Source organism: Trichomycterus rosablanca, chromosome 25 (assembly GCF_030014385.1).
Source record: "Trichomycterus rosablanca isolate fTriRos1 chromosome 25, fTriRos1.hap1, whole genome shotgun sequence".
Lineage (NCBI taxonomy): Eukaryota > Metazoa > Chordata > Actinopteri > Siluriformes > Trichomycteridae > Trichomycterus > Trichomycterus rosablanca.
In genome coordinates, this window is record NC_086012.1 from 5,835,300 (window position 1) to 5,858,807 (window position 23,508).

Below are 23,508 nucleotides of genomic sequence, written 5' to 3' on the forward strand. Positions count from 1 at the left end.
TCCAGTAGTGACACAGGTGTTTAAAAACTCCAGCAGCGCTGCTGTGTCTGATCCACTCAAACCAGCACAACACACACTAACGCACCACCACCATATGTCAGTGTCACTGCAGTGCTGAGAATGATCCACCACCTAATAATACCTGCTCTGTGGGGGGGTCCTTACCATTGAAGAACAGCATGAAAGGGGGCTAACAAAGCATGCAGAGAAATAGATGGACTTTAGTCAGTAATTGTAGAACTACAAAGTGCTTTTATATGGTAAGTGGAGCTGATAAAATGATAAGTGTGTGTAGAAACAAGGTGGTTTTAATGTTACGGCTAATTTATTCTATATTGCATAAAAGCAACACAGCACCTTTTAACCCACAATGTGTTGAAAAAGACTGTTGTATTTTTTGTGCTCAGCGAGCATCCATGTAACCTAAGTTAAATTCCTTAATAGTAATAAAAAAATATATATATTAATAATACTAATGAACAACAGATTTCTTGTATACATTATGTTAATTAAATCTGAATGAACCTGTATGTGTAAATCAGTATGTGATGCGTTGTATTAGGTAAAAATTATAAAACCAAAATGCTAATGATCTATAAGATTTCAACAAAATAGGAGGTAGTGTTACTACCATCACTTATCTGTATATTAAAAGTTAGCTTATGTAGCATAACAGTAAGAGCCATGCTGCTGCTAACAGCAGTGTCTGAAGTTCTGGGGGTTTGAATCCTGGCCTGGGCTGACAAATACACAAGGTGCAGGCATAACATAAACCTAGCCATCGGCGTCAGGTAGGGCATCCGGTGTAAAAACTGCAAAATCAAATACGCGGTCCAATAATCCTCTGTGATGACCCCTAAAAGGAGTGACTGAATTAAATCATTCATTTATTTACTTGTCTGTACATTAGGGTACAGGTGTGGTATTTTAACACACAAACTGTAAACCTTTGGTTTTATTTTATGCAGTGTTTATTGAAGTCTCTGATACACAGTATATATTGAAGCTAACTAAAATATGTTTCTAATATAAGACACTTTTCTTCTTTTAAGCGACTGTCTTCTCAACTGTCTTATGCAATGGCTCTGAAAAATACAAAACAGATTAGACAGAAAATTAAACACCAGGTAACATAACGTGATGAAATACGCTATATTGCCAAAAGTATTCGCTCGTCTGCCTTCACACACATATGAACTTGAGTGACGTCCCATTCTCAATCCATAGTGTTTAAAATGATGTCGGCCCACCCTTTGCAGCTATAACAGCTTCAACGCTTCTGGGAAGGCTTTTCACAAGGTTTAGGAGTGTGTTTATGGGAATTTTTGACCATTATTCCAGAAGGGCATTTGTGAGGTCAGACACTGAGGTTGGATGAGAAGGCCTGGCTCACCATCTCCGCTCTAATTCATCCCAAAAGTGTTCTATCGGGTTGAGGTCAGGACTCTGTGCAGGCCAGTCAAGTTCTTCCACACCAAACTCGCTCAACTATGTCTTTATGGGCCTTGCTTTGTGCACTGGTGCGCAGTCATGTTGGAACCGGAACAGGCCATCCCCAAACTATTCCCACAAAGTTGGGAGCATAAAATTGTCCAAAATCTCTTGGTATGCTGAAGCATTAAGAGTTCCTTTCACTGGAACTAAGAGGCCGAGCCCAACTCCTGAAACACGACCCCACACCATAATCCCCCCTCCACCAAACCTTACACTTGACACGATGCAGTCAGTTAAGTAGTAATTTTATTTAGTATAAACTGTAAATTAAAATTGGTCTCCAGAAAATTTAAGGACACATTTGAAATGTGTTTTTTTTAGTGAACTTACTTCTAATCTATAGAAACGCAGTGGCCACTAATCCACACTTCTCCTTCCACGATAGACTACTAAGAAACACAGAATAATGATTCAGCATTATAGTGACCAAGCATACACATATTTTGTTAAAATGTATTCAAATAGCTCAGGATGTTCCAAAAATGTTTTTAAATTATTTACAAATGTTAAAAACATACCCATTCCAACAGAGTCACCAGCGCAGGAAACTGTAAACAAAAAAGCCGTACATTTTTAGAATTTTTCTGTTATTTTCAGACATAGAACAGTTCATAGCTCTTCACCTCCTTTCTATTTTTTATGATGCATTATTTGCTACATAAAATAAAGAATAAATAAAGATAAAGAATGCAAAAATTCCCACTTTCTCTCTCACTGACCCATTAATAAAATGGTTCACTTGTTCGTAATTTATTTATTGTTTATTTATTATTAGAATTGTCGTGAGCACCAAGTTTATTTGCAATGTAGTGGCTGCTGAACGTTGTACAGCAGCTGACCTACGTTAGTTTGGCCAGCAAATGGGGCACGGAGGTGCACTCGTGTGTGATCTATCCATCCCTCTTTATTATTCGCTTATCCATAACATTAAAACCACCTCCTTGTTTCTACACTCACTGTCCATTTTATCAGCTCCACTTACCATATAGGAGCACTTTGTAGTTCTACAATTACTGACTGTAGTCCATCTGTTTCTCGACATACTTTTTAGCCTGCTTTCACCCTGTTCTTCAATGGACAGGATCCCTACAGGACCACCACAGAGCAGGTATTATTTGGGTGGTGGATCATTCTCAGCACTGTAGTGACACTGACATGGTGGTGGTGTGTTAGTGTGTGTTGTGCTGGTATGGTTGGATCAGACACAGCAGCGGAGATTAAGTTTTTAAACACCTCACTGTCACTGCTGGACTGAGAATAGTCCACCAACCAAAAAACATCCAGCCAACAGCGCCCCGTGGGAATCGTCCTGTGACCACTGATGAAGGTCTAGAAGATGACCGACTCAAACATCAACAATAGATGAGCGATCGTCTCTGACTTTACATCTACAATGTGGACCAACTAGGTAGGAGTGTCTAATAGAGTGGACAGTGAGTGGACACGGTATGTAAAAACTCCAGCAGCGCTGCTGTGTCTGATCCACTTATACCACCACCACGTCAGTGTCACTGCAGGACCGAGAATGATCCACCACCTAAATAATACCTACTCTGTGGTGGTCCTGTGGGACAATCAAGTTAAAGGACTAAAATCTTACCTGAATAAAGTCTCCTGGGACAGAATGTAACTTTGGTTCCTTGGTGTGTGAGTGGTGCAACCACAGCACTGTAGGTCTCCCCACACACTACGTTGGGTATGTCACACGAGTTGTAACCCAACGCTGGGCTACATGTGTAGTTGGCACCGGTGCCATAAAGTTCTGCTGAGTATCTGTAATGACTGTCCCAACCTGTCCAGTGTACCCGGAGTGTTCTGTTTGCCATCCCGTACAGCCTCACGCTGAATGGACAACAAGCACCTAGTAATGAGAGAAAATTAGAAATGATAAGAAAATTAGCCACCCTACCCTCAAAACCCAGGTGCTATGGGGCCACCTACCCTGAAACTTATGTTGCCCTGAGGCACCTACCCTACCTTTAAAATCCATGTTGCTCTGAGGGAACCTACCCTACCATTAAAACCCATGTTGCTCTGAGGCACACACTCTACCCTTAAAACCCATGTTGCTCTGAGGCACACACTCTACCCTTAAAACCCATGTTGCTCTGAGGTACCCACTCTACCCTTAAAACCCATGTTGCTCTGAGGTACCCACTCTACCCTTGAACCTCATGTTGCTCTGAGGTACCCACTCTACCCTTAAAACCCATGTTGCTCTGAGGTACCCACTCTACCCTTAAAACCCATGTTGCTCTGAGGTACCCACTCTACCCTTAAAACCCATGTTGCTCTGAGGTACTCACTCTTCCCTTGAACCTCATGTTGCTCTGAGGTACCCACTCTACCCTTAAAACCCATGTTGCTCTGAGGTACCCACTCTACCCTTAAAACCCATGTTGCTCTGAGGTACCCACTCTTCCCTTGAAACCTATGTTGCTCTGAGGTACCCACTCTTCCCTTGAAACCCATGTTGCTCTGATGCACCCACTCTTCCCTTGAAACCTATGTTGCTCTGAGGTACCCACTCTTCCCTTGAAACCCATGTTGCTCTGATGCACCCACTCTTCCCTTGAAATCCATGTTGTTCTGAGGCATCCACTCTACCCTTAAAACCCATGTTGCTCTGAGGTATCCACTCTTCCCTTGAAACTCATGTTACTCTGAGGCACCCACTCTACCCTCAAACACTAAGTTGCTCTGAGGCATGCACCATACTCTCGAAACCAATGTTGCTCTGAGGTAACCCACTCTACCCTCAAAATCCATGTTGCTCTAAGGCACCTGCTACACCCTCAAAACCCATGTTGCTCTGATGCACCCACTCTTCCCTTGAAACCCATGTTGCTCTGAAACACCCACTCTACCCTCAAAACCCATGTTGCTCTGATGCACCCACTCTTCCCTTGAAATCCATGTTGTTCTGAGGCATCCACTCTACCCTTAAAACCCATGTTGCTCTGAGGTATCCACTCTTCCCTTGAACCTCATGTTGCTCTGAGGTACCCACTCTTCCCTCAAAACCCATCTTGCTCTGAAACACCCACTCTACCCTCAAAACCCATGTTGCTCTGATGCACCCACTCTTCCCTCGAAACCCATGTTGCTCTGAAACACCCACTCTACCCTCAAAACCCATGTTGCTCTGATGCACCCACTCTTCCCTCGAAACCCATGTTGTTCTGAAACACCCACTCTACCCTCAAAACCCATGTTGCTCTGATGCACCCACTCTTCCCTCGAAACCCATGTTGCTCTGAAACACCCACTCTACCCTCAAAACCCATGTTGCTCTGATGCACCCACTCTTCCCTTGAAATCCATGTTGTTCTGAGGCATCCACTCTACCCTTAAAACCCATGTTGCTCTGAGGTATCCACTCTTCCTTTGAACCTCATGTTGCTCTGAGGTACCCACTCTTCCCTCAAAACCCATCTTGCTCTGCAGCACCCACTCTTCCCTTGAAACCCATGTTGCTCTGAGGTACCCACTCTACCCTCAAAACCCAACAAATGTAGACTGTAGAGGGTAACTCACTGGAAGAGAAGCCTTGGTAGCTGCAATGGGAGACGTGCCCCGTGTTGCTTATGGCCTCCATTGAGATGCTGTAGTTGGTGCCGCAAGTAATGCATCCCATCAGGCAGTGAGTATCCATCGTGTGGCACTTGGCATGACCTTTAGGTGATGTCAGTGAGGTAATGTATGACCAGCCTCCCTTGGATGATGACCACACCACACTAGTCATGGATTGCGTCACTTGCTCCACGCTTAGAGACTCAGGACAACAGGGTCCTAAATAGAGCAGTTTAATGAATATGTTATGCACATTCACATTTGTATATGTTATGCCACCTTGATTCAGTACTCTACCTGTTTCCAAGGCAACACTAAATCCAGGCAGGCTGCGACCCACGGCGGTGGTCGCGTACGCGCTGATCTCATAAGTTTCTCCACAGGGCAGGTTGGTGATGTTACAGGAAGTGCCGCGGGACAAACATGTGAGGGTGTTATTACTGCCCACAGCATTTACTGTGTAGGTGGCTTGTTTGTTGGGAGTCGTCCATAACACCTCCACAACTGAGCTGGTCACCTGCGTGAGGTTCAGAATCTCTGGAGCACATGGAGCTAAGAGACACAGAATAAAGGGTCAGATGAATAACTATAGTTCTGTTTACACTGTTATTAGAGGATAGTGTCATGTGACACAATTATGCATCAACTCCTATGTGAAGTGACAAAAGTTTGTGAACTCTTTGGATTTCCCAAAATCCATCCATCCATCCAGCTATCTATGCATATATCTGTCTATCTATCCATATATCCATCCATCCATCCATCTATCTGTATGTCTGTTCATCTGTCTGTTCGTCCGTCCGTCCGTCTATCTATCTATCTATCTATCTATTCAACTCCGTGCGCTGCTCCGTGCGGCTGCCAGTCACAGTCTCTCTGTGTTTGTCTTTTTGTCTGTTTTAGAGGTTATTTTGTGTCTTTCCCCCGAACTTTGTCATGTTTATGGACATTTTCATGCAGCTTTTTTAAGTCAAGGTTTTTTAAAGTTCTTTAAGTTACTTTTTAGAGTTTTTTTTTTTTTTTGGACTTCGTTAGCAACATGTCTCGTCGCATTGTCTACTCGCGGGATCAGCTGATCGCGCTGCGGAAGACGCTGGCTTTGTTTACATCTAGGACGGAGATCCCAGCAGAACTGAGACGGCCGTATCGTGGATGTAGAGCTGGAAACAGTGTCGGCAGTGTAGCCTAGTGGTTAAGGTACTGGTCCAGTATTCAGAAGGTTGCCGGTTCAAGCCTCACCACTACCAGGTTGCCACTGTTGGGCCCTTGAGCAAGGCCCTTAACCCTCAATTGCTTAGACTGTATACTGTCACAACTGTAAGTCGCTTTGGATAAAAGCGTCTGCTAAATGCCGAAAATGTAAATGTAAATGAAACGGACGAACTTTCCGCACTGATCCGGACACAGCGAGAGTACCGTGAGTGCAGCATCTTATGCTTTACAGAATCCTGGCTGAATCAGAATGTACCGGACTCTCATGTTCACCTGAACGGATTTACTACTGTGAGGGCGGACAGAGTTTACCATCAGACCGGTAAGAAGAAGGGAGGGGGACTCGCTGTGTTTGTGAACAACAGATGGTGTAACCCTGGTCACATTACGGTGAAGGAAGTGATCTGTCAGCCGGACATTGAACTGTGTGTGATCGGAATGCGTCGGTATTATTTGCCGCGTGAATTCACATAAGTGGTTCTGTGTGCTGTGTACATTCCTCCATCCGCCAGCGTGGACATCGCCTGTGACGTCATTCATTCAGCTATCGCTAGAGTGCAGAACCAAAGTCCGAGTGCCTTCATCACAGTGTCTGGTGACTTCAATCACACTTCACTTTCATCATGCCTGCCTACATTCACCCAGTTTGTAAAATGCAGGACTATAGAAAACAGAACACTGGACTTGTTGTATGCTAATGTCAAAGAAGCATACAAATCCACAGCTCTCCCTCCGCTGGGATGATCTGACCACAACCTGGTACTCCTCAATACACAGTACAAGCCCCTGGTCCAAAGACAACCAGCATCCACCATAACAGTGAGGAAGTGGTCACCTGAGGCTGTGGAATCACTGCAGGGCTGTTTTGAGGCCACACAATGGGATGTCCTCTGTGACCCTCACAATCAGGACATTGACCAGATAACAGCGTGTGTCACAGACTACATAAACTTTTGTGTGGACACTGTTGTACCCTCTAAAACTATCCGATGTTTTTCTAATAACAAGCCATGGGTTACAAGCAACCTAAAGTCCCTCCTGAACCAGAAGAAGAGAGCCTTCAGGACAGGGGACAAGGAGGAGCTAAAGAGGGTACAAGCAGAGCTCAAAATAAGGATTAAAGAGGCCAAGGACGAGTACAGGGCTAAGCTGGAGGCCAATTTGGAGAAAAACGATGCTCGTGAGGTGTGGAGAGGCCTGAAAAACATCACAGGCTTTAATCAACGCTGCTCAGGAACATCAACATCAAACGAGGGCAGTCATGAATGGGCAAATGAGTTAAACCAGTTCTTTCTAAGGTTTGACAACGACTCTCCTCCTGCCCCATTGTCCTCTGCTCTGTCTCCAGCCGTCTTGCATCTTAACACCCCAGCACAACAACAGCCATCATCATTCACAGCCCATACCTCCACCATACCAAACATTAACACCTCACCTGACATGAATGCTCCTTCCCCCAACCACACTCCGGACCAGTCTAGCAGCAGGGTATCAACTTTTACTGCTGACCAGGTGAAGAAAGAGCTGAAGAAACTCAAGCAGTGTAAAGCGGCAGGACCGGATGGCATTCAGCCTAAGGTATTAAAACTATGTGCTGAGCAGCTGTGTGGAGTCCTTCAGCACATCTTCAACCTGAGCTGCAGCCTAGGAAAGGTCCCACTCGGGTGGAAATTAGCACCGTTCCTGTTTAACATCTACACCTCAGATTTCAGATACAACTCTGGCACATGCCATCTGCAGAAATTCTCAGATGACACGGCCATCGTGGGGTGTATCAGGAATGGGCAGGAGGCGGAATACAGGAAGCTGGTTTCAGACTTTGTTGACTGGTGTACACTGAACAAACTGCAGCTCAACATCAGTAAGACAAAGGAGATGGTGGTGGACTTCAGGAAACTCAGACCTCCCCTGGCACCAGTCACTATCAATGGAGCGGAAGTGGAGGTGGTTGACACTTACAAGTACCTGGGTGTGCACTTGGACAACAAACTGGACTGGAGTTTTAATACCTGTGCAGTGTTCAAGAAAGGACAGAGTCGTTTGTACTTTCTGAGGAAACTGAGGTCCTTTGGAGTGTGCACTAAACTCCTTTGGACATTCTACCAGTGTTGTTGCTAGTGCCTTATTGTATGCTGTTGTGTGCTGGGGCAACAACATCAACAAAAGTGCAAAAAACTAAATAAACAAACTAATTAAGAAGGCTGGCTCTGTTGTTGGAGTCAAATTGGACACTCTGGATGAGGTAGCAAAAAACGGTCCCTCAATAAGCTGCTTTCTATTATGGACAATACATCACACCCCCTGCACACTACAGTGGAGAAACAGAGAAGCACGTTCAGTGGTAGACTGATACAGCTGCGCTGTACTAAAGAGCGCCGTGTGAGATCTTTTCTTCCCACTGCAGTAAGACTCTACAATGATTCTCCCCATTCCAGGAACACTACGGATCTCCTGCCACCCGAAGAGTGTTGATTTTCTTTTGCAGTGCAATATCTTATCTCTCTTAGTGCAATATACTTTTGTAAAATAATATATTTTTCTCTTAGTGCAATAATATGTATGCGGCTGCTTATGATAATGTCCTGTCTTTTTGCTTATGCCCTTTTATGTTTAATTGTGTTGTTTTTTGTCTGTCTTCCCTTGTGTAACTTGTACTGTAATTTGTAAATTGTAACTGTAATTGTGTAATTTGTATAGTACTGTGACACTGCAATTTCCTTCGGGATCAATAAAGTCTTATCCTATCTATCTATCTATCTATCTATCTATCTATCTATCTATCTATCTATCTATCTGTCCAACTGTCCTTCCATTTATCCATCCGTCCATCCATCCATCCACCCATCCACCCACCCACCCATCCACCCATCCATCCAACTGTCCTTCCATCTATCCATCCATCCATCCATCCATCCTCTAACTGTCCTTCCATCCATCCATCCATCCATCCATCCATCTACCAATCTGTCTATCCATATATGTCTATCAATATATCTGTCTATCCATCCATCTACCTATCTATCCATATATCTGTCTGCCCATCCATCTATCTATCCATCCAACCATCCATCTATATATCTATCCATATATCTGTCTATCCATCCATCCATCTATTTATGCATGTATCCATTTATTTATTCATCTATCTACCCATATTATTATTTATCTATCTATCAGTCTGTCCAACCGTCCATCCATCCACCCCTTCATCAACCCATCCATCCAACTATCTATCTTTTAGGTCATGTCCCAAAACACAAATTATTTTCTTTTTTCTTGGGGGGAAAACACATCTATAACAAAGTATGGTGCAACAACCACTGCAATTCTGTGGAAAGAAACCAATTTAAACATGCTTTAGTAATATCATTAAAGGTGTTTATACAGAACCTGTCTCTTGTATTGTGGGTGTGCAGGTGTTGTTGCAGCCTCGTATCTCGCTGCACGGTCTGATCACCACGCTGTACAGACTGTTGCATGAGAGATCAGATAGGACACACACAGGAACCGTGTCATTGCAGTGAACCATGTCTGATCCATCCGCCGCCACAGTCTCGTACAGCTCGGCCCCGCGTACCGCTGACCAGGTGATTTCCAGAGTTTCAGTAGAAATGAGTGAGACGTTTACAGTCTGTGGACAACAGGGTACTGAAGAAAGAGATAATACAGGGAAAGAGACAAAAATATGCATGAATGGGATGTATTGTATGACTTACTTGTTAAGAAAAAATTAAGACTTTCACAACCAAAGTGTTCTTGTCAAATAAACATGTATGCACACATCAAAAAGTACATGGAACAGTGGTCTCCTGCTAAGACTAGAAAGTTAAGCTAAGTAGATAAAACCAAGTGTTGTGTGTGTTTGTGTATAGCTACCCACTGGTGGTATAGTTGAGAATGGGTCCTGGGGGGCTGGGTCCGGCGTTGTTGGAGGCGAATACCGTCGTCAGGTAAGTGTAGCCACAGTGGCAGGGGTAATAACAGACTGTACTGGTGGTGTTGCACTGCAATTCTGTTCCATCATCTCTTTTCACATAGGCGATGTAATAATCCACCCACAGCATGCTGGACCAGGTCACTGAGCAGTTCCCTTCTGATGGCTCGCTCACCTCCACCTCGCCTGGAGCACATGGAACTGCCAGACAGAAAGAAAGACATAGTGTTTGTCTTCCAGTCCTTTGACCATATTTTATTTAAATGTTTTCTGTTTATTGATTATTCTAAAGTAAAACAAATTGCACTAATTTTATTATTTAATCTTTGTGTAGAATTAAGGATCCTACTGCTTAGTTGCAATAAATTATAGCTGAATAAAAATACCAGAAATACTAAGACTATGCTGTGTGTATACTAATAATATGAAAAAAAAAACACCAGAAAATATTTAATTCATTAAAATATTTAATTATAATATTTAACCATTAATATAATTTTTTTTGGCAAAGAATTGCCCTTAAAAAAAAAAGTATTATTTATAATGTAATTTATTATTACTCACATCTTCAAAAATAATAAGTTATTCATAAGTACTTTATACCACTAATTTTGTATTAATTAATTAATAATTTGCATTGTTACTACTATAATAAAAGAATTGCTATTTATTGACATCTTTATTATTATCATTATTTATTTTTTTAAAAAATATTTTTCCCCTTTTTCTCCCCCTTTAGCGCATCCAATTGTCCAATTTGCATCGTGCTTCCTTTCCGTCTATGCCGAACCCTGCCCTGACAGAGGAGATCGAAGCTAACCAACATCCCCTCCGAAACACTGGCAGCAGCCGGATGCATCTTTGCCACCCACACATTGATGAGTTTGGCGCCACCTAGAGTTGCATGCGGAGAGACACACCCTAAGGGCACTCTCCGTCATCTCTTGTGCAGGCGCCTCTTAATCAGCCGGCAGAGCATTGCATTCTGACAGAGAGAGACCCACCCCCTCCGGTCTCCAATCCTACCCCCCCCCCACCCGAACAACAGGCCAATTGTTGTTTACATAGCCGCCCAGCCTTCGACCGGCTGAAGGCAGAGCTGGATTCGAAACAACGCACTTTCGAAATCCAGCTCTGGTTGCAGTGCGTGTTTTTACCGCTGCGTCACCTGAGTGGCGACATCTTTATTATTAATGCAGAATTTTTGGAGAAATTCCATTATTAACTAAACTTAACACTAAACCTAATTTATCAGTAATTGAGACATTAAAAACAGATTTTTGTGTGGCTCAGCTGTCAATTACACTCTGATCCCTGTAAGCCTGCTGTTTTGGAGACACTTTAACCTAGTTATCTGGTCATAAAGATTTGGCATTTATTAAAGTCACTCAGGTCTTATACTTGATCTTATCTGCTGCATTCAACAAGTGTAGTATGAGGAATTACCATCAGCCCAACAGCTAATACGTCCCTGATGTACACAACTGTTCTGAAATAGTTGTGCACATTTTTGGCTTATTAGCGTCCAAATGTTTAGATACAAATGTGGCAAAGTGTGTTAGCATGGTGATGTGTGTGTGTGTGTGTGTGTGTGTAGAGCATACAGGTAAGCAGGTTCTGTGGCTGGGAAGGGCTGCTGGGGCCAGCTTCATTCTCCGCCAAGACGATCAGCGTGTGATTTTCACTACAGCCGATCGGGCTAATGATGCAGAATGGGTCTATAATGGAGGTGCAGTTCCCTCCCATCGAGCTCTCAACGTAGTAAGCGCTCGCACCGCGCACAGACTGCCAGTACACAGACAGTCCCATGATTCTCTCCAGGCTCAGTGATACCTGCACAAACTCAGGAACTGGAGGACCTGTAAAAATTTGTACATGAGACAATGGACAGGTTTTAATATAATAATTTAATAAATTAATATATTGGCTGTTTAAATAGTAAAATAGTAAACAGAGTATTCATGTTATTAAAATTATGGCTGCTTTATTCACCACTTAATCCTATTTAGGGTCATGGTGGGTCCAATTCACTGGGTAAAAGGTAGAAAACATCCTGGACAGATCACCAGTCCAACACAGGGCAAACACACTCTCACACACTCTCTCTCTCTCACACACTCTCTCTCTCGCGCACACTCTCTCTCGCGCACACTCTCTCTCTCACACACTCTCTCTCACACACACTCTCTCAAACACACACTCTCTCAAACACACACTCTCTCAAACACACACTCTCACACACACTCTCACACACACACTCTCACACACACACTCTCACACTCACACACACACACACACACACACTCTCACACTCTCACACACACACTCTCACACACACTCTCACACACACTCTCACACACACTCTCACACACACTCTCACACACACTCTCACACACACTCTCACACACACTCTCACACACACTCTCACACACACTCTCACACACACTCTCACACACACACTCTCACACACACTCTCACACACTCAAAACTCAAAAAACTCAAAAGAAGCTTTATTGGCATGACAAATAAGGACATTCGTATTGCCAAAGCAAGTTACAGGGAAATATAAACAATAAAAATAAGAAAGAACAAAAATATACAGAACAGTTACATGTGCAAAAAATATAGAATAGAATAAAATATTAATAAAAACAGTGCAAAATAATAACAAAAAAAAGTATAATATTTACAATAATGAGGTAGTATAACAATCAGTTTGTGCGTGTGTGCGTGTGTGTGTGTGTGTGTGTGTATGAGACATGGTCACCCACTGTCCCTCACCTGGTGGCAGGTGTGAGTATAGAGTGCTGCTAGTGTGCAGCTCTCTCTGTGCTCCCCCAGTAGGTGGGGCAGTTTGTCGGGGTCTGGGAGGGAGGTAAAGTTGGGGATGATGTTGTTAAATTTAGGGAAGAATTGGGAGCGGACGTGGTGGTACTTGGTACACCGGGTGAGGAAGTGCAGCTCCGTCTCTACTGTACTGAGAGTGCAGTGCTGGCACAACCTCTCCTCCCGGGGCAGCCAGGACCGGGTGTGTCGCCCCGTCTCCACGGCCAGGTCGTGTGCGCTCAGTCTGTACCTCGTCAGGGTGTTTCTTAATTTAGGGTCGGATACTGTGCTCAGATAATCTGCTGCACTGTAGTGTCTGTTTAGGGCCAAATAACACTGCATTTTACTTTGAGTTTTAGTTTCAGTTTCCCAATAATTCAGATATTTAGTTCTGAGTTTTTGTGTAATTTGGTTTATTCTAATTGGGTTTACAGATTTCTCTTGTTCCTGAGTCTTTATTGTGTTAGTGTGTGTTATTAGTGTGTCAGTGTGTGTTAGCAATGTGTTTGTGTGTGTTATTTGAGTGTCTGTGTGTGTTAGTGGTGTATCTGTGTGTGTTAGAGTGTCTGTGTGTGTTATTTGAGTGTCTGTGTGTGTTAGTGGTGTATCTGTGTGTGTTATTCACACTCACACACACTCACACACACTCACACACACTCACACACACTCACACACACACACTCTCTCTCACACACACTCTCACACACACACACACTCTCACACACACACACACTCTCTCGCACACACACTCGCACACACACACACGCGCACACTCTCTCGCACACACACACAATGCCACCATGCTGTCCCAGTACAAATTCCAAAAATGGCATTTGGGAGAATGGAAATGGGCAAACAATTGGTCAGGTAAAAGAATATACCCCAAACCTGGTACACCCACTACAGCAGTGTATCTCAAGTTAATGGTCTAGTCATTATATAAAGACATACAGAGAAAGAAAGCAGACTTGGCCACACCCACACAAGTATTTTAGTATCCTTAGTATCTTACGGGTAATCTGGTAGATGGTAATATCATCTCCAGGAACGCCACTTGAGTCCCAGGCTGTGGCCTTGATGCAGTAGGTGACACCCGGTTCCAGGTTGTCGAATGTCACGTTGGTCTGAGTGGTGTTGAGCTTAAGCAGGGTGTTCGATCCCTCCATGATGATCGAGAGAGTATACAATATGGCATGCTCTACAGGATCCCATTCTACCTCTATACTGTTGCTGGTAGGAGATGTGGAGCGCAGCGATGGGGCCACGATCACTGTGGAGTGATGAAGAAAGAAAGAGAGAGACATAGAAACAGAACATGGAGGTTTAGAGAAAGAGAATGGGTAAAGTGTAGGGGGAGTGTAAAAGTTAGAAAGGAAAGACAGCAAGATTGAATGGTTAATGATACACACCGATCAGCCATAACATTATACACTCACTGTCCATTTCATCAGCTCCACTTACCATATAGGAGCACTTTGTAGTTCTACAATTACTGACTGTAGTCCATCTGCTTCTCATGCTTTGTTTGCCCCCTTTCATGCTGTTCTTCAATGGTCAGGACCACCACAGAGCAGGTATTATTTAGCTGGTGGATCATTCTCAGCACTGCAGTGACACTGACATGGTGGTGGTGTGTTAGTGTGTGTTGTGCTGGTATCAGTGGATCACACACAGCACCTCACTGTCACTGATGGACTTTGGTCCACTAACCAAATATATCCAGCCAACAGCGCCCCATGGGCAGCATCCTGTGATCACTGATGAAGGTCTAGAAGATGACCAACTCAAACAGCAGCAATAGATGAGCGATCGTCTCTGCCTTTACATCTACAAGGTGGACCAACTAGGTAGAAGTGTCTAATAGAGTGGACAGTGAGCGGACACGGTATTTAAAAACTCCAGCAGCGCTGCTGTGTGTGATCCACTCATACCAGCACAACACACACTAACACACCACCACCATGTCAGTGTCACTGCAGTCTGAGAATGATCCACCACCTGAATAATACCTGCTCTGTGGTGGTCCTGACCATTGAAGAACAGGGTGAAAGCAGGTGGACTACAGTCAGTAATTGTAGAACTAAGTGATTCTATATGGTAAGTGATAGTAACGGTCACTATTAAATAACTTCATGTGACAGGACGTGAAATCTAGGTGGGTTTCATATGATACTTATAGCATTTAACACTCTTATCCAACGTGACTAACAGATCTGCTTAAACCCTGCTAAGATAGTATAACTAAAAGAACAGATGGTACATTTCCCTCTCTATATCATACTGTATATATCTATATATCTAGGTGGGACTTCTCGGTTATGTTCTGTGTTTGTATCTAATAAAACAGTTCTAGTGTGAGGGATAAATAATATGTTGAGATCTATAAAATGGATAAAAACTGATACTGCTCATCTTACTCGTGCTCAGCTCAGAGACAGGAGATAACCCTGTTCTCAGGGTTTTACCTTTTCATACCTTTCAATATCATGTGGCATGTTCGTGAGATGGCTATCAATAGCCAGTAGCTAGTACCACCTTAGAAACTAAAGCCACAACGAAGGGCTAGAATGATACTTTTCTATAGCAGAGCAACAATGCCACCTTATTGTCATGGTGTCAGTCTAACAGGGTCAGTCTGCTACTGTTTCTATTGTTTATAGAGAAATAACAACTTCTTGCTAGTGGGTAGTATAACCATGCCTGTTTTGCGTGGTTATACGTCCTTGTAGTTCTACAATTACGATCGCTCATCTATTGCTGCTGTTTGAGTTGGTCATCTTGTAGACCTTCATCAGTGGTCACAGGATGCTGCCCACGGGGCACTGTTGTCTGGGTATTTTTGGTTGGTGGACTATTCTCAGTCCAGCAGTGACAGTGAGGTGTTTAAAAACTCCATCAGCATTTCTGTGTCTTCTACACTCATACCAGCACAACACACACTAACACACCACCACCATGTCAGTGTCACTGCAGTGCTGAGAATGATCCACCACCTAAATAATACCTGCTCTGTAGTGGTCCTGTGGTGGTCCTGACCATTGCAGAACGGGGTGAAAGCAGGCGTGGTTTATTGTGCAGGATAAGTATGCAGTTAGCTTACCCGTTCTGGCTTGGACCGTAAATGAAGGCTGGCTGTGGCCGCCCCTGTTCACTGACATGACGCTAAGAGTGTAGTTGGTGTAGGAGCTCAGGTTGGTGATGGTCCCGGGCGATCCGTTCGCAACACTCTCCAAGAAAAAGCCATCATCGCCCTCAGCTCGGAGGATGTACGACGTGGCACCCGAGATCTCTTCGAATTCCACGGTGATGCTGTCGCTTTGCTTCGAGTAGGCCTGCGCGATGGACGGCACTCCCGGGGCTGATAACAATCGCACAGGTTCAAAACTTTTCTGAAGTAAAGATGCAATCAGCATTTTTAAAATGTGAGATGAAAAATATGAGCATATGTATACGTTCAAGTTTCTTCATGACTTAAGACACCTTTCCCTGTACTGACATAAAGAAAAATAAAACACATTAAGTAATTAGTGATTTGTGGTGGAAGCTTTGACAGAATGTGATCAAAGTCATTTTAGCCCAATTTGAAACCAAATTTTCCACATTTTCTGCACTCAGCAGATGGTTTGATCCAAAGTTACTGAGAGTTGTTACCAAATGCAAATCAAGTAATTAAAACTTGCCCGATTGCGTCACGCTTCCTCTCCACTAATGCGACCCCGGCTCCGATTGCATACGTGGGCAGCAGCCGTATGCATTTTGTCACCTACACTTGACGAGTGCAGTGCGGATCAGCGCTGTGTACGGAGAGACACACCCTGATCAGTGCACTCTTTCCCCGTCTCTCAGCCAGCAGAGGTTGTAGTTGCATCAGTCATGAGAGAGTCTCGATCCGGCTTAATATCCCACCGCTATATGAAAAACAACAAGCCAATCATTGTTCATGTGGCCGCTCAACCCAGCCTGCAGGAAGAGTCGAGACTCAATACGATGTATCCCACCCAGGTCTGGTGTTCTAGTGTTTTTTTTTTTTTTGCCACTGCGCCACCTGAGCGGCAAGAAATTAAAATTTAAATGGCCTTGCTCAATGGTCTTCTTATTATTATTATTATAATGGTATTTCTTATCATTCTTTATTCTATATCTTACTCTGCTCATTGTTTTCTATTGTATTTTTGGATAAATACTTCTTAAGTCTGTATGCTGTCTAAGATGTTAAATATAGTATATGTCAGGGGTCCTCAAACTTTTTAACCGAAGGGCCAGATTACTGTTCTTCAGTGTTTCGGGGGTCCGGACCGCGGGTGAAATAGTAAACACACCCAAAAAAGCTATTTACTATGTATACTGGATGTATTGTCTGGGCTTTGTATAATTGTAGTTCATAATGATAATGCAGAAATTTTATTTATTTTAATAATTTCCATTATCCTACCTCATACAGTGTTTCCTTAAAAAATCAGTGTGAACTGTGAGCCTGCTTTTGCCTGACGAGAGTAAGCGTCAGGTTCCATATTTGTTACTACCAGTCATAATAGCTAATAAATGTTGATCAGTGAATCTGGATCTGGTTGGAGATTTAAGGTGTTTCAACTTCGAAACAGTCTGCACACAGAAGTAGATGCTCCCGAAAACGGTAGTTACTTTGAGTGCATGTTTAATTGAGATCGGGGAGCAATGGAAAGAGAAGCATAAAAATTAAACAATGTGCTTGAGTTTTGATTTTGGATGCATAAATGCGTTGATCTCCGGGAGCAGGACGTTAAAACATTTCAAAACTCGCCCCCCAATTCATCCAGCGGATCTCAGTAAAGCACATCTTCAGCTCAGACAAGAATTCCTGAAACTGCCTGTAGTTAAGAGCATTAGCTTGAATGAAATTAACACAGGACACGAGGATTTTCATAACGAAATCCCACTTAACTGCCTTGCAACACAGTTCAGTGGCTGCGGTCAGTCATCTCTCTATTGATGCGCCAATCACTCCCCTCATGCTTGGAGCGCCACCCGTTGGATCGCTGCCGTATAATCTACTGAGACTCCGGGTGACCAATTTTTGTTTCCTGTTATTTTTCCCCCCCCGTTGTAATACTGTGAGTTCGAAGATGAACAGCGGCCAGACAACATGTATTGCTGCTGTGGTTAAAGGGGCCGGTCAAATTAAAGCATCGGGCCGTAGTTTGATGACCCCTGGTCAGCCCCGGTTCTGGACTGCTTTGCTTGGGGGGGCAGTAAAACCTAATGAGGGGGCATGTTGATAGTCATGTTTTTGAAGCCAGAAATATATTCAAGGCTTGATTTGTGCATGAATGATGACAGCCAAGCTATTGATACTGGCTTAAAGTGATGTATGAGGTAAAGAAATAAAAATGCATGTTTTCGAACTTAAACTTAAAACCCAATGATTAAAAAATACATGTTGATTATGTAAATGGAGAAAAAAGATTATCTAATTGTATTTCATTTTAATACGCCCCCTTAATTAAATTGCCATTACTAATAGAACAACTCTATTTCTTGAAAGGCTTTAATACAAATTTAAGTCAAAGCTGACAAATGTACCTACACACAGACTGAGAATATTCAAACGTGGAAATAGGAATGAGTAAGAATATTTATATTATTGGGAAATTAAAATATAAAGAAAACAAAAGAATACTAATTCTGTAAAAAAAAAAGTGTTTACCAGTATACCTGCCTCTCGCTCACACTAACAGAACATATACTGCCGAACTGAACTGTTTGGGGCAGTCTGCCGATTTTTATATGACTCAAAGAGCCAATCAGGAATAAGCAAGGAAATATCTTCACACTGTAAAACAAAATGCATTTTTGTGATTGGTTCAGAGATAATTTTAAAAATAGCCGTTGCTTGCATTGTGCTTGGGGGGGCAAAGACACAATTTGGGGGGGCAAAGACACAATTTGGGGGGGCAATGCCCCCCTCAGCCCCCCCCTAGCGCCGGCCCTGCCCCTGGTATACAGTGTATCACAAAAGTGAGTACACCCCTCACATTTCTGCAAATATTTCATTATATCTTTTCATGGGACAACACTATAGACATGAAACTTGGATATAACTTAGAGTAGTCAGTGTACAGCTTGTATAGCAGTGTAGATTTACTGTCTTCTGAAAATAACTCAACACACAGCCATTAATGTCTAAATAGCTGGCAACATAAGTGAGTACACCCCACAGTGAACATGTCCAAATTGTGCCCAAATGTGTCGTTGTCCCTCCCTGGTGTCATGTGTCAAGGTCCCAGGTGTAAATGGGGAGCAGGGCTGTTAAATTTGGTGTTTTGGGTACAATTCTCTCATACTGGCCACTGGATATTCAACATGGCACCTCATGGCAAAGAACTCTCTGAGGATGTGAGAAATAGAATTGTTGCTCTCCACAAAGATGGCCTGGGCTATAAGAAGATTGCTAACACCCTGAAACTGAGCTACAGCATGGTGGCCAAGGTCATACAGCGGTTTTCCAGGACAGGTTCCACTCGGAACAGGCTTCGCCAGGGTCGACCAAAGAAGTTGAGTCCACGTGTTCGGCGTCATATCCAGAGGTTGGCTTTAAAAAATAGACACATGAGTGCTGCCAGCATTGCTGCAGAGGTTGAAGACGTGGGAGGTCAGCCTGTCAGTGCTCAGACCATACGCCGCACACTGCATCAACTCGGTCTGCATGGTCGTCATCCCAGAAGGAAGCTGACGCACAAGAAAGCCAGCAAACAGTTTGCTAAAGACAAGCAGTCCAAGAACATGGATTACTGGAATGCCCTGTGGTCTGACGAGACCAAGATAAACTTGTTTGGCTCAGATGGTGTCCAGCATGTGTGGCGGCGCCCTGGTGAGAAGTACCAAGACAACTGTATCTTGCCTACAGTCAAGCATGGTGGTGGTAGCATCATGGTCTTGGATGCATGAGTGTTGCTGGCACTGGGGAGCTGCAGTTCATTGAGGGAAACATGAATTCCAACATGTACTGTGACATTCTGAAACAGAGCATGATCCCCTCCCTTCGAAAACTGGGCCTCATGGCAGTTTTCCAACAGGATAACGACCCCAAACACAACCTCCAAGATGACAACTGCCTTGCTGAGGAAGCTGAAGGTAAAGGTGATGGACTAAACCCAATTGAGCACCTGTGGCGCATCCTCAAGTGGAAGGTGGAGGAGTTCAAGGTGTCTAACATCCACCAGCTCCGTGATGTCATCATGGAGGAGTGGAAGAGGATTCCAGTAGCAACCTGTGCAGCTCTGGTGAATTCCATGCCCAGGAGGGTTAAGGCAGTGCTGGATAATAATGGTGGTCACACAAAATATTGACACTGGGCACAATTTGGACATGTTCACTGTGGGGTGTACTCACTTATGTTGCCAGCCATTTAGACATTAATGGCTGTGTGTTGAGTTATTTACGGAAGACAGTAAATCTACACTGCTATACAAGTTGTACACTGACTACTCTAAGTTATATCCAAGTTTTATTTCTATAGTGTTGTCCCATGAAAAGATATAATAAAATATTTGCAGAAATGTGAGGGGTGTACTCACTTTTGTGATACACTGTATGTCATACATGTGTGCTCTCACCAAGACAAATAAAGTGATTGAGTCTGATTCTTATTTAGCTTTAACTTGTTTTTCTTTCTCATTACAGGAAAATATGTACCTACTATTATATTTAAAGAAAAAAGGTCACCGCATATATTCTAGATGTGGTACAATTTCACATTTAGACCTTGACAGGGACAGTGGTAGCCTAGTGTGTAGAGCTTTGGGCTATCAACCGGAAGATTGGTGGTTTAAATCCAGGCTCTGCTATGCAGCCACTGTTGGGTCCTTGAGCAAGGCCCTTAACCCTTTCTGCTCCAGGGGCGCCGTACGATGGCTGACCCCGCGCTCTGACCCCAGCTTCCAAACAAGCAGGGATATGCGAAAAAAGAATTTCATTGTACCGTACACCTGTATATGTATATATGACAAATAAAGTCTATCTATATCTATATAGATCTATGTATAGAACACCGAGTGTACTTTAATAGTTACCCGTGGTCTCCTCGCTCTCTGCACTGCTCAGCACGTTCACACTGCTGTCCATGGCTTCTACCTTTATCCTGTACACAGTATTTGGGGAGAGCGAGTTCACAGAGCCCATCACCGTGCTGCCACTAAACTGTGTGAATGCAGGCTGGTCTTGTGAGTTCTTTGGGGTAGCTGTGAGCTTGTACGAGCTGGCTCCGGTGTAGCCACTCCAGCGCACCGTTATACTTTTTGATGTGACGGTGAACACGGACACGGTGATTTCTGTGGAGAGATGGAAGGAGTGACAGTGAAGTATAAAAAGGACAAGATTTTACTATCATTTTTAGGGTTCAGGTGTTAAACGTGTATTTTATGCGAAGTATTTATAGGCTTTGCTTACCATTTTGCGCATCACATATCTGAAAAGCAAAGACAAAGAACATTCCAGAAATTAAGTATCTTAAAAGTTTCTTAAAATAGCTCTAGTAAAAAGTATGTATATGTCTAAATGCAATTTCTTGGGATTTCAATTATTTCCGCAGCTGGTCTTTTTCTGGAACTAAATTACTGGATAAATTACATACTTACTTGCCAAAAATGGGTAGGTTTTCATTGTGATAGAGAAGTTAAATAATTTAAATAAAAGTTAATAAATAATTACATTAATTAATCAATATTACAGTATTTTCTACAGTAGTTTTTTTTTCTACATAGTTTTTTATGGACATCGACGTGTTCCAAGTGAACATTTTATCCTCAAAGTTGATGTTAGAAGCAGGAAAAATGACCAAGCGTAAAGATTTGGGTGAGTTTGACGAGGGCCAAATTGTGATGGCTAGACGACTGGGTCAGAGCATCTCCAAATCTGCAGATCTTGTGGGGTGTTCCCAGTCTGCAGTGGTCAGTATCTATCAAAAGTGGTCCAAGGAAGGAACAGTGGTAAACCGGCGACAGGGTCATGGGCAGCCAAGTCCGATCCAACAGACGAGCTACTGTAGCTCAAGTTGCTGAAGAAGTTAATGCTGTTTCTGATAGAAAGGTGTCAGAATACACCGTGCATTGCAGTATGTAGTGTATAGGGCAGCAAAAAGGGGACCAACACAATATTAGGAAGGAGGTTGTAATGTTATGCCTGATCAGTGTACAGTAGAGACCAAATGTCTAAAACTGCTAGTGAAGATGCTTTTAGTTTGCTTTTTTTTTTTAAAATATTTAATATGTAATACATTTTTTTATTAAAAATCACACAATCAGCATAACAATTTAGGTAAAAGGATGATAGATAAGAAAAAAACAGCCCCAAATCACAGATTATCTATGGATGACCATCTCTTTTTACTTCCTTCTATATTTTATTTTCTATCCTTAATAATAAGGACATCACCTTTCTGTTATGGTAATAATATACGTATCGGACAGTTTGCTTCTTTAAGTTACTTTAAATTCCTGTTCACTTGCCCTATGTAAAGCCTGGCTTTCTGTGAAAGTCTTGGGATATTATTATATGCTATTAGACCCACAATTCCTCTGTCATGTGGTGGGTTATTATGTGCAATCAAGCACTGGGTAAATGTAAGTATCACTCAACACAGATTTAAATTTCTGTGCGATTTGTCCATTAGTGCTGGATAAGAAGAAATCCATAAACAGAAAATTTTTCAGACCATGTGTACAAAATCTTAACTAAATTAAAATAGATTCTAATTCACTGTAAGTAAAATAAAAAAGTTAACCTTACTGCTATTACAATATAACAATTAAAAAATATATATTCTTACCTTTATGATGCAGAAAATGAACAAGATTCTTTTTAATAAGCACAGCTGATCCGATCCCATGTCTCCCATGTTTCTCACACTCAGTGAATGAGGACACTTGGCACTTCCCTATGTTGTCTCCTGCTTGTTCAGTGGACGATTCAGTTATTGTTGTCCAACAGGTTCCTTATTGTTGGGACTGTAAGGATCGTGTGCCCTGCCTCCTTTTACTCTATTACAAAGGGGGTACATCATTGCTAAAATACAGCACACAGGTGGATACACAGGGGAACATCACACACCCCATACAAGTGTGCTCAATACTGATAAACTATATATATATATATATATATATATATATATATATATATATATATACTGTATATACACACCATATAGAAGCACTTTGTAGTTCTACAATTACTGACTGTTGTCCAACTGTTCTTCTATGGTCAGGACCACCCCAGAGCAGGTATTATTTAGGTGGTGGATCGTTATCAGCACTGCAGTGACACTGACATGGTGCTGATACGAGTGGATAAGTTTTTATACACCTCACTGTTACTACTGGACTGAGAATAGTCCACCAACCAAAAATATCCAGCCAACAGCGCCTCGTGGGCAGCGTCCTGTGACCACTGATGAAGGTCTCAAACATGACCAACTCAAACAGCAGCAATAGATGAGC

At 42.9% G+C, this 23,508-nt stretch overlaps 1 protein-coding gene across 1 annotated transcript; it reads right to left on the reverse strand.

Moving 5' to 3' along the window:
- Positions 1–970: 970 nt before the first annotated feature.
- On the reverse strand, positions 971–22,910 carry fndc7a (fibronectin type III domain containing 7a). The gene is made up of 14 exons (XM_062987234.1): positions 22,842–22,910; positions 21,464–21,482; positions 21,088–21,345; positions 16,140–16,397; positions 14,052–14,309; positions 11,818–12,072; positions 10,160–10,414; positions 9,670–9,927; positions 5,365–5,619; positions 5,032–5,286; positions 3,095–3,355; positions 2,013–2,042; positions 1,825–1,880; positions 971–1,085 (listed from the first exon to the last, which is right to left on the reverse strand). Exons 1-13 carry the CDS (start codon positions 22,908–22,910, stop codon positions 1,852–1,854), a joined length of 2,460 nt encoding a protein of 819 aa, XP_062843304.1. The 3' UTR covers positions 971–1,085; positions 1,825–1,851.
- Between the last annotated feature and the right edge of the window lie 598 nt (positions 22,911–23,508).

Coding starts and splice junctions, on each gene's coding strand:
- fndc7a (XM_062987234.1), bottom strand. CDS start 22,910: ATGGGAGACATGGGATCGGATCAGCTGTGCTTATTAAAAAGAATCTTG. Junction 5,620..9,669: donor ACCCACAATACAAGAGACAG/GTTCTGTATAAA, acceptor TGTGTCTCTTAG/CTCCATGTGCTCCAGAGATT. Junction 2,043..3,094: donor TCCCAGGAGACTTTATTCAG/GTAAGATTTTAG, acceptor TTTTGTTTACAG/TTTCCTGCGCTGGTGACTCT.